Source organism: Callithrix jacchus, chromosome 22 (assembly GCF_049354715.1).
Source record: "Callithrix jacchus isolate 240 chromosome 22, calJac240_pri, whole genome shotgun sequence".
Lineage (NCBI taxonomy): Eukaryota > Metazoa > Chordata > Mammalia > Primates > Cebidae > Callithrix > Callithrix jacchus.
This window is the reverse complement of record NC_133523.1, coordinates 7,393,819-7,410,447: the sequence shown is the minus strand read 5'-3', so window position 1 is coordinate 7,410,447 and position 16,629 is coordinate 7,393,819. Positions and strand designations below refer to the sequence as shown.

Here is a 16,629-nt window from a genome sequence, read left to right as displayed (position 1 = left end):
GTGGACCCACACTGGGTGCAGAGGGCAGGCCCTGGCTGGCATCTGCCTGAACCCAATTAAGCTTCTGCCTCTAGGGGCCAAGCTGAGTGGCTCATGCCCGTAATCCTGGCACTTTGGGAGGCTGAGGTGGGTGGATCACCTGTGGTCAGGAGTTTGAGACCAGCCTGGCCAACATGGTGAAATGCCATCTCTACTAAAAATAAAAATAAAAAAAATTAGCCAGGTATGGTCACAGGTGCCTGTACTTCCAACTACTTGGGAGGCTGAGGGAGGAGAATCATTGGAACCCGGGAGATGGAGGTTGCAGTGAACTGAGGTCATGCCACTGCACTTCAGCCTGGGCGACAGAGTGAGACTACGTCTCAAAAAAAAAGTTTCTATCTCTAGGAAGTTTTGCCTTGCCACTCCTGGCCTGGCTCTGTCCTCCGCCCCTCCCTACCACTGCTGCCCAACAGCTGGGACTCTGCAGCAACTCTGTGGGGAACCCTACAAAGGACTCTTTCTATCCCCCACTCACTGTCCTCCCTGCACTAGCCTCCCTCACAGACTCTGTGGTCCATCTGATGGGGCCCTCTCACCTAAGTCCTCCATGGGCTCCCCATAGCCCCCAGTCCAAAGCCCAAAATGCCTCTCCTGATGTGAGCAGTCCCTTCTTGATCTTGCACGCCCAGACTTTCCTGTTCCTCCTTCCTGGGAACCGTATGCCTCCTGCTGGTTGGATCTTCATGCTTTTTTACCTGGAAGATGTCCTGACACCACCTCCTCCAGGAAGCCTTCCCGGATCTCCCTGCACATTTGTCTACTGAGCACTTACCACATTAATGCAAGCTCCCCATTGCCCAGTGCCTGTCTCCTCTGCTCTACTAGAGACCCCCTCAGAGCCATGCCCAGGGCAGAGCACCCCAGGATGCCCCTGGAAGTGTGAGCAGAATGCATGCAACTGGGTCCTATGCTTCCTGAAGCCCAGCAGTTCAGTGTGCCTCTCTCTCCTTTAGGAGAGGCCCAAGTTGATTCACCAAGGTGGGAAACCAGGCCCTGCCCCCAAATTGAATGCCCTTCTGTCCTCTCCCACCCCCATTCTATGAGACTGTGGGGAGCTCCTGAGGGCAAGGACAGCCCTGCCTTCCCTCAGCATGGTTTTCAATCCCAGGGCTGGGGACCTACCGCTGCTTGTGATTCCCCTTCCAGCCCTCAGGCCAGTCCGTGACTCTGTAAATACACTTTATTTTCCATCTTTCTGCCTGGGCGACATGTGGAGTGAACAGGCAGTGTGCAAAATGGTGGTGGGCAGTGTGGGGGACGTGTGGGAGAGCCCCGAGGGTGCCTGCCCCAGTCCCCAGGCTTCATAACACTGAAGAGTGGGCGGGCAGGAAGGGGGGACAGAGCAGGGGTCCCCACCCTAGGAAGCGCCAGGGAGATTGCTTGTGACGCTACTCTACTGGAGGCTCCAGGAGCACCGAGGGGGTCAGCCCCCAGGGTCATGAGACCCAGGGGGGTGGGGAGCAGGGAGGAAGGGGCCTGGGGGGCATCGTTGGATTTTGGCACCGTTCTCAGCTCTGATTCAGCAGAGACCACGGGACCACCAGGAGGAGGTTAGGGGAGGCCACTCCACTGGGAAGGTCCTGCCCGGGGGCCTGGCCCTGGCTGAGGGTGGGGCTGGGGACACAGGAAGAAAGGAAAGTACTACTGATGGAGGCCAAGGACCCCCACAGAGATACCCCTCCATCACTGGCCAGGATACGGGGCACGAGTGTGTCCCAGAGGAAGATGTAGGGTGCTGGGGAGAAGGGTCTCTTCACTTCCTTGAAGCTGCTCTGGCCCCAGAGAAGCAGGGAGACTTCCCGCTGGCCACTCACTCCCCAGGCGGCCCAGCACACAGTAGGGGGGACTTTGGTTTCTGCTGCAGGGGCCATGGTGCCTGCACCAGGCAGGAGAGGCCGGCCTGGCCTTCTGTCCCCAGCAGCCTGATTCCCCTAGAGACAGCCAGGGGCTAGTCAAGGGTCACCTCCTCCCAAGGGTGTCGTGGGGTGCTGATGTCCAGCCCAGAGCTGGCGCCCTCCTTCCTCACGTCTCATCTAGCTTCTGGGTGCTTCCCAGTTGTGCCGCCCCTGTCCCAGAAGGAAGCCTGCTGGGAGCTGGGAGCTGCCTGCTCATTCAGTGCTGGGACCTCTGGGTCGTCTGTCCCCAGCCCTCTGCCCTCCTGTTAAGAGGGCAGTCAGCCCCTCCAGGCACCCCTAGAATGCCAGAGGGCCTGGAGGGGTACAGATCAAGATGGGTAAACACTGCTGAGGAGGGAGAGCCTGCCCTGGGGTCCTGAGGAGCCCCAGGCCGGACCCTGCCCTCTGTGCTGCCTTGCTGGGCCTCGCTTTCGGGGCGGCTGAGCCACAGAGGCACGGAGTTTGTCAAGTGCGGCAGGTGGGGGGCAGAATGCGGACGGCCCGGGTGCCCCCCTGGCTGCGGCCTCCCGCCTCCGGGCGCTTGGGGCACAGCCTCAGTTGTCCAGGCCCTGGCTGTAGGGCGCGGCCAGCTCATCGGGGTCGCTGTCTGAGCTGCCCTCGCTGTCCTTGGCCGGCCTTTCCAGATGGCTGAAGAAACGCGCATCCCGCGGGGACAGAGGATACAAGGCGTCCTGCAGGGCCGCGCCCACACCTACGCCGAGTAGCTCCTCGTCTGACGACGGCAGCGAGTCCTCGTCCAGGTGCCGCGCCAGGCTCAGCCCATCAAAAGCCAGCGGGTCCTCGAAGGGCGGCGGTCCCTTCAGCAGCCGCACCTGGGGCAGGGGACGGGCGCTGCAGGCGTAGACCAGCCTTCTGTCCCGCCCTCCCAGCCACATCCTCCGCAAGGCACCGGCGCTCGGCTCGTCCCAGGCCGACGACACCCAGGCCTGTCCCCGGCATCCCCGGGCCGGCTCACCTCGGCCTTCAGTTCCTCGATTTGGTCCTTGAGCTCTCGGATGTACTGCGATGAGTCTGAGTGGTTCAGCTGGCCCTGGATGCGGCCCTCCTCCCTCTGCCAGGTGGGGCCAGGTCACGAGGGGTCAGCGCCAGGCTGGGTCGGGGGTCCGGCCCAGTCCCTGACCCCGGCCCCGCCCTCGCCTTTCACCTGAATCTCCAGCTCGGCGATGCGCTGCCGCATCTCGGCCACCGCAGCCATGCTGTCCGCCTCCCGCAGTCGCACCGCCATCACCTCCTCCTTGCTCTGGGGTCGAGGAAAGGAGGGCGGGTCAGTGGGCGGAGGGGGACCACGGGCAGGGGCGGATTGGGTGCGAGGCCGCAGGTAGAGAAGCGTTTGGGGGCGGTGCCACGGGCAGGGCAGGGCCCCGAGGAAAGGTACCTTGCACTCGGCCTCGGCCTGCTTGCGGCGGCTTTCGCTGAGCTGCGTCTGCAGCCCCTTGTTCTGTGCCGCCAGGTACTGCAGCTTCTCCTGCAGCGCCGCGCGCTCCGCCTCCACGCGGTTCAGAAGGTTGCGGTGGATGTGGTCCTGGGGGTGGGAGGAAGGGAGTAGGGAGGACAGCGGTGGTCAGAGCCTAATCCAGGGGCCTGTCACTGACACCACGCCCCTCCCCCCACGGGCAGCTCCGCCCCCCCCCCACCCACCTGCGTTTCGAGTTCCACCACGCGCTGCCGCAGCTCGCGGCCCTCGGCCAGGGCCTGGGCCTCGCGCAGACGCACGCTCATCAGCTCATCCTGCAGCTCGCCCAGGACGAGCTTCCGTGGGGACTCCTTCCAGCGGCCGCCGCGGGCCAGATGGGCCTGGGGGGTGATGTAAAGAGGCCGGCGGTCAACCTCTGCCCAAGAACCCCGAGGGGACGGCCCCCGGGGGGGTGCTTTGCCCGCCGGCACCCACCTGGCCCTCACCTGCCAGGTGTCCGAGAGCTCCTGCAGCTGCAGTTTCAGCTCCCGAGTCGAGGCCACCGCCTGGCCCTCTCGCACCTTGAGCGCCTTCAGCTCCTCCTGCAGCTGCGCCACGTTGTTCTCGTCGGGCAGCGAGCTATTCCTCTGCGGGGAGAGAGGGGTCAGGGCCTGGCGGAGCAGCACAGCTGCTTGGCTCTTCCTGCGGGACCAACGTCCCCAGCCACATTTCCTTCTGATCTCTGCCTTGGGCAGCTCAGATGGTGGAGGGCGGTGCCCTGGACAAGGCCGACAGGGAGCTGACCGCCTGTGGAACCCGGCTGGAGCTCCTCGGCTGTAAAATGGGTGTGGTAACAGCACCTACTCTCACAGGGCTGTCCTGGGGCAACCCCCATAAAGGTGCGACCTGCACACACGTGACTGCTAAGAACCCCCAGGTCTGAGATCCACCCACTCAGGGACATGATCAGATGGAGGACCTGCCCTAGCAGAAACACCCTGTCTGCCCTCCAGCCCCCAGGCCAGGCCACACCAGGCCAGGCAGTCCCTCTTCCTGGGAACAGGCTCCTTTTTTTAAGATGGAATCTTGCTATCCTGGCATCCCAGGGCTCGTGATGGACAAGTTGTGCTTCAGGACCCAAACTCAGCTTTCTGGATGAAGTCTGCACTGACCCGTGTTTGGGTCTAGGGCTGGGACGGATCTAGAGCGTGTACTAGAGGCACACTTCCCTGTGAAGTGGAGGGAGGTGGGAGGGGAGCCTAGCTCTTGGCTGGTGATGGAGACCTGGAAGCAGATGGCCTCTCAGTCCTCCATTTGGGAGGAATCCCAAAATAGTGCAGGCTTGAGGGGGTGGGGCATGGCTCCTGCTGAATGTGCAAATGGGTCCCTGGGTGCTGTCCTTCCTCTGGGCGTTCTGTGGGAGAGCAGACTCAGTGCTAACTCAGAGAGCAGTTGGGGAGGGACCCAGAAGGCCTGGGATGGTGTCACCATAGCAATGTGCAGGGAGGCAGACCTAATGGGCCTGGGTCTTCCTTTCTGTCCTTCTTGTCCCCCTCCCCCATCCCCCTCTCTCCCTCCTGCCTTCCTGGAACCCAGTACCTGGGGAAAACATGCACAGGTGGGATGGGGGTGTCCAGGAAGCTCATAGAAGCCACCATGTTGCTGGAGTTTGCCTAATACAGGAGGGTAGGCATGCCCCATATGAGGTCATGCTGTGTGTGCGCATATGTATGCATGTGTGCATGGGGGTGGGGGATTCTGACCTGGGTCACCCCCAAAGCTTACCCAGAACCCCTCCTGTGCCCCAGGGTCCCCCCGACGCCTGCCTGCCTGCCTCCCCATCATACCTTTTCCATGTCGAGAACCTTGTCCTGCATCTCCCGAAGGGCCCCCAGTGTCTCTGTCTCCCGAAGCCTTGACTGCTCCAGCTCTGTCTCCAGGTGGGACACGAAGTCCTCTGTGAGGCGTGGGTTCTCCTGAGGGAGGCAGAGAGCTGTGTGGGGCCACAGGCCATAGCTGGGGGATGGGAAGCCCCCCCAGTGCCCTTCAGCAGAGAAGGGGGCCCAGGCTTGGGGTGTCCTGGGCTGGACACCCTGATGCTCAGAGCAGAGGGCCTAGAGGTCCTGGCACTCACGCAGCTGGCCTGGTCCAGCTTCTTCCCTGGAAAGGCTGAACAGAGGAGACATTCTGAAAGGGGACTTGATTGACCTTCAGATGCCCCAAGGGACCCCAGAGACTGTGGTTTTCTGGGCTCACTGGTGAGAGTGGGAGATGGGTTCCTGCTGGGTAGTCATGGTCCCAGCCACATGGTGGGTGAGGCCCCCTGAGTGATGGACACTGCCACCTGGACCTGAAAAAGGACACCTTGCCCCTGGGGTGGGAGCCGAGGTCGCTCTCACTGGCCCCGTAACCTGGCAGGGCAGTTCTCTGGGGGACTGCCTTGGCCCTCCCAGCCACCCATCCTCTTCCTGTGGGTCTCTGAGATCCATGTTTGACAGTGGCCCTGCCTTGGCCCAGATAGCCTCCTGCTAGACTGTGGCTCCTCTGGGCCACCTCATCTTGCCTGCAGTGGCCTCCCTTTGGGCCTGAGGAGATGGCCCTGGGCCTCCCTGATCTCTGCATCCCCCAAGGCCGGAACTCAGGGATGGCTGGCAGAGTCTCTCTGGCTGGTCTCAAAGTGGGCATCATGTGGTGGGTGGGATCAACCCAGACTCAGTTTCCCTAATGTCCATGCTGCCTCAGAGCAAGGTGGGACAAGAGCGCTCAAAGACTGTGAGGGCTACAACGCCAGCATCATACCGATGTGGTTCATGGGGACAAGTGAGAAACAGTGAGAAACAGCTTCCCCTCCCCTCCCCCTCCCCTGGAGCAGTGGATCAGCTAGAATTCCTGGGCCAAGGCCAGGAATTGGCCTGGGGGTGGAGGGGGCACCTCTGTATTGGATGGCTCTTCTTTCTCAAGCACCCCGTGGTTTCTCCAATCCACAGCCCACTGCCAGGCCCTGCTGGGTCAGGCCAGGATGGCAGCAGGGCCTATAGCATCCCTCCCTGCCTCTCCAGGGCATGTGTTGCTGTGGACCTGCAGGGTCCAGTGGTCCCTGCTATCAGGCTATCAGGAAGGCCAACTGCTGGGTGCAGCTGCAAAGTTCTTTTTTTTTTTTTTTTTTTTTTTAGATCAAGTCTTGTTTTCTTGTCTAGGCTGGAGTGCAATAATGGTGCCATCTCAGCTCACTGCAAGCTCCTCCTCCCTGATGCTAGTGATTCTCCTACCTCAGCCTCCTGAGTAGCTGGGAATATAGGCACCCACCACCATGGGTGGCTAATTTTTGTATTTTTAGTCAAGATGGGGTGTCTCATGTTGGCCAGGGTGGTCTGGAACTCCAGACCTCAGGTATCTAGAAGGCCGACTGTCCCACCCTCCAGGGCCTCCTCGGCCTCCCAAAGTGCTGAGATTACAGGTGTGAGCCACCTCACTGTGTCGCAGTTAAGTTCTACCAGCTTTCAGGAGAAGCAGATCTTGGGGTGGGGCCCCAGATCGTGGGCCTGCCCATCACGGGATCCAAAGTTGATGGCCCACAGGAGATTCAGGGTGCCCCATCAGCCTCACCCTGCCGCCTCAGAGCTCCCCAAAGAGCCTCAGACTGCCCTGCTCCCATTCTTCATGGCTGGCCCCCAGGGAACACCCAACAATCCTTCAGAGCCTGGGGAGAGGCAAGGGCCTCCATAAGGAGTCACAGCCCTATCTGCTGCCTGAGACACGGAGGGAACCCTGCAGGGACCACCCGGTCTGTCAGAGGCCTCCGTGCTGAGTCTGGGGACTGGGAAGTCAGATACCCCACCAATGTGGCAGGAAAGGAGACATTCTGAAAGGGGACTGGGTAGTCATGGTCCCAACCACATGGTGGGTGAGGCCCCCTGAGTGACGGGAGATCAGGATGTCCCGGAATGTGGAGCTGCTGGGGTAGAATCTGGCTTGTCTCTGGGTTCCCTTACCCCAGAAAGGAACAGGAGGGCCAGGCGCTGAGACCGAGCAGACCTGAGCTCTGAAAGAAAACCGCGGGGCGGGGGCGCGGGGCGTGCCCTCGGCGGCCCGGCCCCCGCACTCGTACCTGCTGCTCCTGCAGCTGTCGGATAGTGCTCTGCGCCTTCTGCAGGTCTTCAGCCGCCGAGCTGCACTGCTGCCGCACCACCGCCAGCTCCCGCTTGATGACGTAGTTCTCCTCCGCCTCCTGCGCCCGTGTCACTTGCCCCTGAGCACAGCGAGGACCGGGGGAGGGGGAGGCCGTGACCATCGGCTCCCACCCCAGGCCCTGCCTCCCGCCACAGGGGGAGGTCCAGAGAGTGGAGGAGTGGGGAAGTGAGGGAGGCCTCCCATACTCAGAGCCTGGGATGGGCGCCCCACTGGGCCTGGGGACGTGGGTGGGGGACAGGCAGGAGTAGGGCACCTGGAGGAGCCTGGAGGAACAGAGCCAGCCCTGGGCTTGGAGAGCTCCATCTCCTTCCCCATTCTGTCTCTTGGTCTCTGCTCCAGGTGGGGGTCCTTATCCAGGAGCAGGGGCACAGCGAGGCCACCTGTGCCTATTCATGCCGGACTCTGCCGGTGAGGGTGAGGATCTGGGGACAGCTGAGGTCCCGGCAGGACAGAGCTGGGCTCCTGGGGGCATTCACCTCTCCCAGGGGCATCTTCTCCAGTCCTGGAGTCTGGGGCCTCCACCTGTCTGGGGCTAAGACCCCTTTCCCCCCCACCTCATCTTCATCCCCTACCCAATTTGGGCCCCATTCCAGGCTCAAAGGCCACCAGGTGGCGGGTGGGAGCTTCCAGATAAAGCCATTCAAGATGAGGTGGCAGCAGGAGCAGGTGAGCTAGAGAAGGTGGGAGCAGGCATTGCAGGTAGGAGCAGAGAGCAGCAGCGTGAGGGCCAGGGTGCCTGTGTGTGTGTGTGTGTGTGTGTGTGTGTGTGTGTGTGATCTCAGAACTGCACACACCAGGGCCTGATGTGAATCTCCTCTTAGGTTCCCCAGCCCTCCTAGGTCCCCATCCTGTGTTGCCTGGAGGAAGCTTTCTGTACATGCATGTGGACATTCACACCCAAACATACTCACAGACACCCCCTCCATACACACGCTTCTCCCAACTTCACATGCCCCGCCCTCCAGGAAGCCTCTGTATCCCCCAGAAGCGGTCCCCAGCTGCCCCATGCATGGCGCCAGGCCTGCCCGCAGGATGGCAAGGAATAGGTGGTTACTGGCTGTCGTGTGCAGGGTGCAGGGAAGGGGCCAGGAAGGAATCCGGAGAGGGGATAAAAAGCTACAGTACCTGGATTAACCTATCAGCCAGAGCAGCGCTCTCCTACCCGGCGAAGGGGATTCCCAGCGACAGGGGGAGGAGGCAGAGCGGAAGGCGCGGGGACAGGAGAAGGGAGACAGACAAGAACCGCTTGTCACTAACGCAGTGGACTATCTCTAGAAGCGGGGGAGAGAGGAGGGAAGACCAGAGAACCAGCAGGAGAGGACCCGGAGGAAGACCAAAGCCAGAGCCAGCTCCGTCCTGGACAGGGGTTCGGTGTGAGCGGGGAGGTCGGGGGTGTCCGCGGCTGCGGAGGAGGCCTTAGGGCTGGGAAACCCACTGTCTCACCCTCCAGGGCCAGCCGGGAGGCGGCTGGCTGGAAAAACTGTGGGGGGCGGGGGGAATTTCGGCTTCCTGCGGACCTCCCAGATAGTAGGGGAGGAGAGGGGTGAGTTTTAATTTTAAGGCAGAACAAGGCTTTGGAGTGAGAGCGATCAAATCCGGTTGCCGACCCACTTCCCGTGGCTAGTGGAGGGTCAAATGAGGACGAGTGAGGAGCAGGAAGTGGGGGTCCCGGGTCTGGGGCTCAGTGAGCCCCGATTCCACCCCCATCCTTAACACGTTGGGGAGCAGAGTCCGGGCTGCGGCTCCCCACCATGGCGCCATGCTCCTCCTCCACTCGATTTCCTTTCCTTTAAGGGCGAGACTTCCAAATTACAGGGTGGGGTGCCTTGTGGCCATCAAAGCAGCAGTTCTCCCTCCTCCTCACCCCTCCCCGTCCGCGCAGCTGCGGAGGGCGCGGAACACAAATGGATTCCCGTGGCTGCAGGCCACTGCGAGTTTTAACTCGCCCGCACTCCAGGATTAATCACAATACGAGTCGCCCCCAGTTATAGGACACCCCAAATCGTCGCCCCCAGTTATAGGACACCCCAAATCGGGTCGGATCTTGGGCCTGAGGCAGGAGGGTAGGACTACTTAGTTCTCCAGAGAGGAAAAGGCTCGGAGGATTCGGTCCCCAGGTTGGCGGCCACACCCCGCATGGTGGACCACGCCCCACGACGATCTGGTCCCCAAGGTGGCCATGACCCTCACCTTCTCTAGGGTTTCAATTCGCTGTTTCAGGAGCCGGTTCTCCGTCCGAAGCCTCTATGGGATTGGGGGGAGAGCATGTCATAGTCCGCCCCCCCCCCACATCTATCTACATGCTCCCCTCATTCACCCATCCTAAAGTGGCCCTTAGGGCCAGGCCACTTTTCCGGTAAGGGCTCAGCCAGCATCTTACGTTCTTGGTCGGTGATTTCAGAAAACAGGGCCAATTCCTGTTCAGACTGGCTTGATTTTTTTTTTTTTAAAAGTTTTAAAACAAACCTGGGTTCAGTAAAAATAACAGTGAGTGCATTCGTGGCCGTGTGTGTGTGTATGTGTGTGTGTGTGTGTGTTTGGGGGCCGGTCAGTACCCACACCCCCCTAAAAGACTCCATCCCACCCGTGGGTCAGTCTGCTCAGGGTTGTGGGGGAAGCCGATGTCTCAAAGCCCCCACCCACCCCTCACTGCTTTGCTCCAAGAGCCTGGGTTCAATTCTGGGGACAGGCGCCTCTTGGAATCTGGGTCCAGGGTGCTGATCACTCATCCTGCCTCGACAATTACATTCCCATGACTTGGCCGAGAGCAAGCTGTCCCCTTTGGTTTTCACTGTTCCTTGGCTGGGTGGCTGGGGTTTCGAAGACATCTCCCTTGCTCTTGCCTTCCATTCTGTTCTTAGGGATTTTGGTTAGATATTTGCAGTTTTAGGCCGGGCATAGTGGCTCATGCCTGCTGTAATCCCAGCACTTTGGGAGGCTGAGGCAGGCGGATCACCTGAGGTCAGGAGTTTGAGACTAGCCTCTAGTAAAAACAGAAAAATTAGCCAGGCTGGTGGCGAATGCCTGTAATCCCAGCTACTCTGGAGGCGGAGGCAGGAGAATCACTTGAACCTGGGAGGTGGAGGTTGCAGTAAGTTGAGATCACACCACTGTACTCCATCCTGGGCGACAGAGTGAGAATCTGTCTTCAAAAGAAAACAAACAAAAAAGATATTTGTACTTTAGGGTCTCCCAGGAATCTCTGGGGAGCGGGTGAGGTTTGCAAATGAGTTGCATCTTGTCTACCTGCACGCCCCTGCTTGATACAAAGGTAGTGCAGAAATTGTTTGGATTGATGGGTGAGTGAGGGTCCTGCCACATTGCAGGTCACACAGAATATTTCCTGGGTTTCTTCTGGGAAGAAAAGGTGATGGAAACACCCAGAACATTCCCAGGAAGCAAATTCAGTCAGAGAGAACCACAGACTTCATAGTCATTGACACAAGTCATGTGAGGAAAGTAAGTCGTCAAAGTGTGGCAGGGCATTGCCCTAGTCCCTCAGCTCGGCTGGGTCAGAGCAATTTTGGGCACAGGTCTCTGATCCTCATAGCAATCTGCTGCCCTGATCCCTGGCTTTCCCTGTTATCTCTCTGGCTTCAACCTGATGTGCTTCAGCATCAAGCACAGCCATCCTTGCAGAAGCTGCATGTACCTTTTGTATTTATTTTAATATTTTTGTAGAGATGGGGTTTTGCTATGTTGCCCAGGCTGGTCTCCAACTCTTGGCCTCAAGCTGCCCTCCCACCTGGGCCTCCCAAAGTGTTGGGATTACAAGTGTGAGCCACTGTGCCTGTTGGAGCTGGATTTGAACCCTGGTCTGTTGGGCTCTAGTGTTAGCCACTGTGTGGCTATGCCCCTGAAGAGGATGAAGCCCAGCTGTGTTGGGTTTGTGTGTGTCTGTTCCTATCACTGCACTGGGGTGCCCTCAGTCTCAGCTGTGACTTTTGTACACAGCAGGTGCTCAATAAATGTCTTTTTTTTTCTTTTGTCTTTTTGTCCTCTGAAGTGAATGAATTGAACCTTTTTTTTGAGATGAAATCTCTGTTGCCCAAGCTGGGTGCAGTGGTGTGATCTCAGTTCACTGCAATCTCTGCCTCCTGGGTTCAAGTAATTCTCCTGCCTCAGCCTCCTGAGTAGCTGGGATTACAGGCATGCACCATAACGCCCAGCTAATTTTTGGATTTTTAGTAGAGATGGGGTTTCACCATGTTGGCCAGGATGGTCTTGAACTCCTGACCTCAAGTGATCCACCTGCCTTGGCCTCCCAAAGTGCTGGGTTTACAGGTGTGAACCACCCCGCCTGGCAATAAATGCTTGTTGAGCAATTAAAATCACCTGAAAAGGGAAGAACGCACAGGGAAGGAGAGAGCAGCTTTGCACAGTCCGGGAACCCCCTGACCTAGCAGGGCTGGTGGGCGAGATGCCCCAGGAACCAGGGGCCCCGGATGAGCGCCTGCACCCTGCCCTACACACCCTGGTGTCTGGGCCCTGCTTGGGGGCTCCTCCACTGCAGCCTTCTTAAAATTCCTCCAGCCCCAGGCACACTGCTGCCCCCCGGGCCAGGAGCCTCTACCCAGGTCAGCCTTGCCCGCCGTGTGCACATCCTCGTCTGGAGCATTTAGAGTCCACTCTAGTTTAGTGGTTTATTGACTGCTTTCCCATGATGCTGGGGCGCCCCAGCAGGGTAGGGGACCTTGACTGTCTTGGTTACCACAGTGTCAGACAGGGGAGGCGCTCACACACTGGCCTAACAGGTGAAGGACGGTGCAGGTGGGCAGAGGCCTGTCCGCCAAGGACGGCCAGGCCTGCCTGTGCGCTGGTCAGGCCTGCCCCCTAGCGGCCATTCTTTAGATTAAAGTGAGTCCAGGGGCCTCCCCTCCTTGTCCTTGCCCCTGGGCCCCTGGACTCACTTTAATCTCGATCTGCTCCTCCATCTCCTTGCTCTTCATAGCTGCATACTCCTTCTCCAGCCTGCAGAGTGGGAGGGCCCTGTGGTTACTGTCATGTCCTCGGGACGTACCCCTTCCCACCAGTACCCTGGTCATCCAGCAGGCACCAACCTCTTCATCTTCTTGGGGTTGTACTTGACCTGGTAGGCTTTGAGGACGAGCTTGTCTGGGCAGCTGTCGAACTGGTGGGGGATCACTCTCTGGAAGTACTGTGGGGACACAGCCGGTCACCAGGTCACGGACATGAAGGCCGTAACCACCAGGGACGCCTGAGCCCTGCTGTTCTGGGGTGGGGGTAGGAACCAGTCTGCCTGGGCTGTCGCCATGTCCTCTACGCCATGTCCTCAGTGTTTGTGGAGCAACAGAAAGACTGAGTGTGAGGAGAGGGAATGCGGGGCTGCCTGCAGCCAGGGCCTTGGTTCCAGAAGAAAAGCAAGGCAGATGCTGGCTGTGGTGGCTCATGCCTGTGATCCCGATGATTTAAGAGGCTGAGGTGGTGGGGAGTCGCTTGAGCCCAGGAGTTTGAGACCAGCGTGGGCAACATAGTGAGACCCCATATCTACAAAACAAACAAACAAACAAACAATAGGCTGGGTGCGGTGGCTCACATCTGTAATCCCAGAACTTTGGGAGGCCGAGGCGGGTGGATCACCTGAGGTCAGGAGTTCAAGACCAGCCTGACCAACATGGAGAAACCCTGTCTCTGCTAAAAAATACAAAAATTAGTCAGGCATAATAGTACATGCCTGTAATCCCAGCTACTCGGGAGGCAGAGGCAGGAGAATCTCTTGAACCCAGAGGTGGAGGTTGAGGTGAGCCAAGACTGGGCCATTGCACTCTAGCCTGGGCCACAGAGCAACTCTGACTAAAAAAAAAAAAAAAAGAAAGAAAGAAAAAGAAAAAAAGAAGGGCAGACCAAGGGGGCTGTCCTGGGAGTGAAGGCTGAGGGTTGGGGAGCTGACACAGGTGACCTTCATGGGGGAAGGAGGGTGGGCATGCTGGGGCCCTGTGCAAAGGGTTAAGATAGGCTGAGGGGGACATGGTTCCCATTCCCGGTCCAGCTGGGCCACTCTGGCAGCTGTGGACAATGCCCGCCCGTGTTCATGGACACAACCGTGGCCTTTGTGCATTCTTCCCTGAAGCACCAGCTGGAGAATGCCGGGAGGGGGCAGGGGGCCGAATGGTAGAGAAATGGTGGTGGGAGGCAGGCTGGCCAGCAGCAGGGCATCCCGGCAGGCCGGGCTGGGGCAGGGCAAGGTGTGAGGTTGTCCAGACCCCACACTTCCTCCTGTGCCTTCACCAGGCCAGGGGCAGAGTAGGGAGGCCCTCATGGTCAGCCAGACTCATGATTTGCCATCAGGCTTTGGGCCACCTGCAGGGTTGGGGGCAGGAGGTGGCAGTGGGCCTCCCAGGGCTCAGCCTGGGCCTGGGCCTCTATCTCCCTGCAGCCAGGCTGCTGGCCCTGGACTGTGTCTGGCAGAGCCTGGTGGGGTCCTCTGGTCCCTTAGGGAGACCTCAGGGGACCAGAGCAGATGGGAACAGATTAGGGACGTCAGGCACACCACCTTCCGCCCTTGAAGCCAGGCCCTTTCTGTCACTTGAGAGGGCATCCTGTGATCTGGAGCCCCTGGATGGGGGCAGCCCCACCAGCCCTGACCCTCCGGCCCACCTGGGACATCCCCTCCATGTCCAGCTGCATCAGCTCCGTCTGGTTCACCTGCAGCAGGGCGAGGCCCACTCGGAACACGATCTCCAGCCCCTGCAAAGGTGGCAAAGGCAGTGGGAGGAGGGCAGGGAGGCTCCTGTTCCAGCCACCCCCAGGCTGCTCTCTGCCCTCCCTAGCCCCACTGGTCCTCACCTCATACATGAAGATGTCGAAGACCCGGGTGGCAACTGGGAGTGGGAAGGTAGTCAGGAACAGTGTGAGGAACCAGGACGAGGCATACATAGATGTGTGGAAGCTTTGGGAGCGGAAGTGGGTGTTGAGGTCTGGGAGCTGCTCCTGGAGGGGTGGGAGGCCGGGTGGGCACAGTGAGGGGGATGCCCTCCCACCCAGGGGTGCTGGGCCTCAGTGTTCCCACCTCCAGGGAGCCTTCCTGGACCTGCGCAGGGTAACCTGAGGCTCCCTTCATGGCGCTCCCTCAGCACTCTGTCTTGGGGAAGCCGAAGTACCCCAGAGCTTTGAGCAGCAGGGGGCAAGGACCAGGCAGGGGTGGCAAGAGCTGTGTGTGTCGGGGGCCTGCCCTAGGTAGGCCATGTGCTCGTGGCAGCTCATGGGGTCCTCAAGGCAGCCTGAGAGGGTATGTCTGAGGCTAGGGGAGTTGGATCACTCCCCACAAACACCCAGAGAACCAGAGGTGGAACACAGGCGAGTGGCAGTCCCAAGCCCTGGGGGAAGCCCCACCCTCACCCTGTTACGTAAACCGCCAGTCGATGTACCTCTCTCAGCCCCCAGCATAAAGCTTTGTGCAAGCTGTATTTGACTGGCCTGAACTCCAGACAGCCAGAAAGTGGCAGACAGCTGGGGAAACTGAGGCTGGGGAAGGCGTTAGGATCCTGGGCTTCCTGCCATCACCAGGGGCTCTCTGCGCCCTGGGTTTGCAAGCTTGGCTGTGGGAGAACTCCACTACCCAGTCTGGGTGGGGTGGCGTCTTCTCTGCAGCCCAGGCCTCCCGCTTGTGGCACTACCAGGTCCCCTTAGGCTACAGCACTGCCGATGCTCCAGGCCAGGGGAGCAGGGCTGTCACATCCAGGAATGACTGCACAGCCCCACCTGCCATAGCAGCTGGGGCAGGCCTGTGTGTGTGTGTGTGTGTGTGTGTGTGTGTGTGTGTTCGCACGTGGCCTCAGCAGCTCTGTCTGCCAGACAGGAGCAGGCCCTGCGGGGGCTGCTATTTATAAACAGACATCTGCAGCTCTCCGGTAATCAAGCAGGCAGACAACCCTTTCCCTCCTTCCACCACACTCAGATGCACAGACAGGTGGGTGGCCTAGGGTGTGCCCCATGTCAGCCTGTCCTGACCGCTGCCTCAGCAGTCCTGTGAGCACCCCTGAAGTGGTGGCTCTCCTGTCCCTCCAAGCATCCTTCAGGGCACGGCTGCATGGGGAGAGGAGCGCCTTTTGGAGTTGGAACACCCAGGTGTGATTTCACAGGCTTGGAATTTTCAGTCCAAGAGATGCCTGGGGTGCCAGCCTTGCCCTTCTGGGGCCCTGCCCACCTGTGGCCCTGCTCACCTGGGGCCCTGCTCACCTGCAGCATATACTCAAACTGATAGATGCAGAGCCCAAGCTCAGCCATGCTGGGCTTGAAGAGCTCCCGAAGCCGGTATTCCTGCATCAGCCGCACAAACACACAGAAGGCCTCCTCCTCGGGCATCTAGGGAGGACGGGCAGGTGGGGGGATTCAGGGCAGGGGAGAGGGGCATCTCACTGCTCATCAGGGCCCTGGGGTACAGGGGCCCATGTTTGTGTCAGTACCTGGCTCCCTAGACCCTCATGACACACTGCTGTCCCTGTGGCCCCACTTGCTGTTTTGCTGAAGGAAAACCTGAGGCTGAAGTCACCTGTCAGGGGCTACTCGGCAGGGAATAATGGAGCTGGACTTGAACCCAGGGCTGGCCACTGCCACCACCCACCCGGTTAGTATACCTCCTGTCCACTCCCAGCTGCATCCTTTCTCCCTGTCCTAAGCCTTCTGGTTTCTCTGGAGGAGACCCCCAAGACCCATAAACACCATGCTGGATGACCGAAGTTCCCAGCCTGAGGTTCCTGTCCAACCCTGAGAGGTGGCAGAAAGAGATAACCTGTCCCTGCAAACCCTGTCTCTGTCCTAGATAATATAGCGGACAGGACCCAACCAGACAGGTGCCCCTCGCTGGGCAGAGGTCATGGGTGTGGATGGAGAGGAAGGATCTGCCCCTAGTGGGATGCTGGAAAGAGGCCATGACACTTCTGTCCACCTCTTGGGGACTGAGCTCAGGGTAGGCTGTCATCTGGCAGGAGCCCAGCTACCCCCCAGCCACCTACCTGCATGAGGAGCAGCCCCACGATGAAGGCGCTGCCCTGGCAGTAGCCTACCTCCCGGTCCACCAGCGAGTATGCCTGGAAGGGAATGGCGAATCCTCAGCGCAGGGTCCTG

General features: G+C 59.7%; 1 protein-coding gene across 8 annotated transcripts in view; it reads right to left on the bottom strand.

Annotated features, from left to right (window-relative positions):
- Positions 1–1,204: 1,204 nt before the first annotated feature.
- EVI5L (ecotropic viral integration site 5 like) overlaps positions 1,205–16,629 on the bottom strand; it is a 32,423-nt gene continuing 16,998 nt past the window's right edge. For 5 of the 8 annotated variants that reach the window (XM_035283951.3, XM_035283948.3, XM_035283954.3 and 2 more), the window contains 16 exons: positions 16,518–16,592; positions 15,742–15,867; positions 14,350–14,493; positions 14,161–14,250; positions 12,603–12,700; positions 12,453–12,513; positions 9,733–9,786; positions 8,668–8,700; positions 7,460–7,600; positions 5,199–5,327; positions 3,858–3,998; positions 3,597–3,752; positions 3,334–3,480; positions 3,103–3,198; positions 2,914–3,009; positions 1,205–2,770 (listed from right to left, as the gene is read on the bottom strand). In XM_035283951.3, the coding sequence (XP_035139842.1) occupies positions 2,492–2,770; positions 2,914–3,009; positions 3,103–3,198; positions 3,334–3,480; positions 3,597–3,752; positions 3,858–3,998; positions 5,199–5,327; positions 7,460–7,600; positions 8,668–8,700; positions 9,733–9,786; positions 12,453–12,513; positions 12,603–12,700; positions 14,161–14,250; positions 14,350–14,493; positions 15,742–15,867; positions 16,518–16,592 (1,866 nt within the window). In that variant the 3' untranslated portion in view covers positions 1,205–2,491. The remainder of the gene's footprint in view (positions 2,771–2,913; positions 3,010–3,102; positions 3,199–3,333; positions 3,481–3,596; positions 3,753–3,857; positions 3,999–5,198; positions 5,328–7,459; positions 7,601–8,667; positions 8,701–9,732; positions 9,787–12,452; positions 12,514–12,602; positions 12,701–14,160; positions 14,251–14,349; positions 14,494–15,741; positions 15,868–16,517; positions 16,593–16,629) is intronic. The other 3 variants (XM_035283949.3, XM_035283953.3, XM_078360408.1) reach the window with 1 other exon arrangement.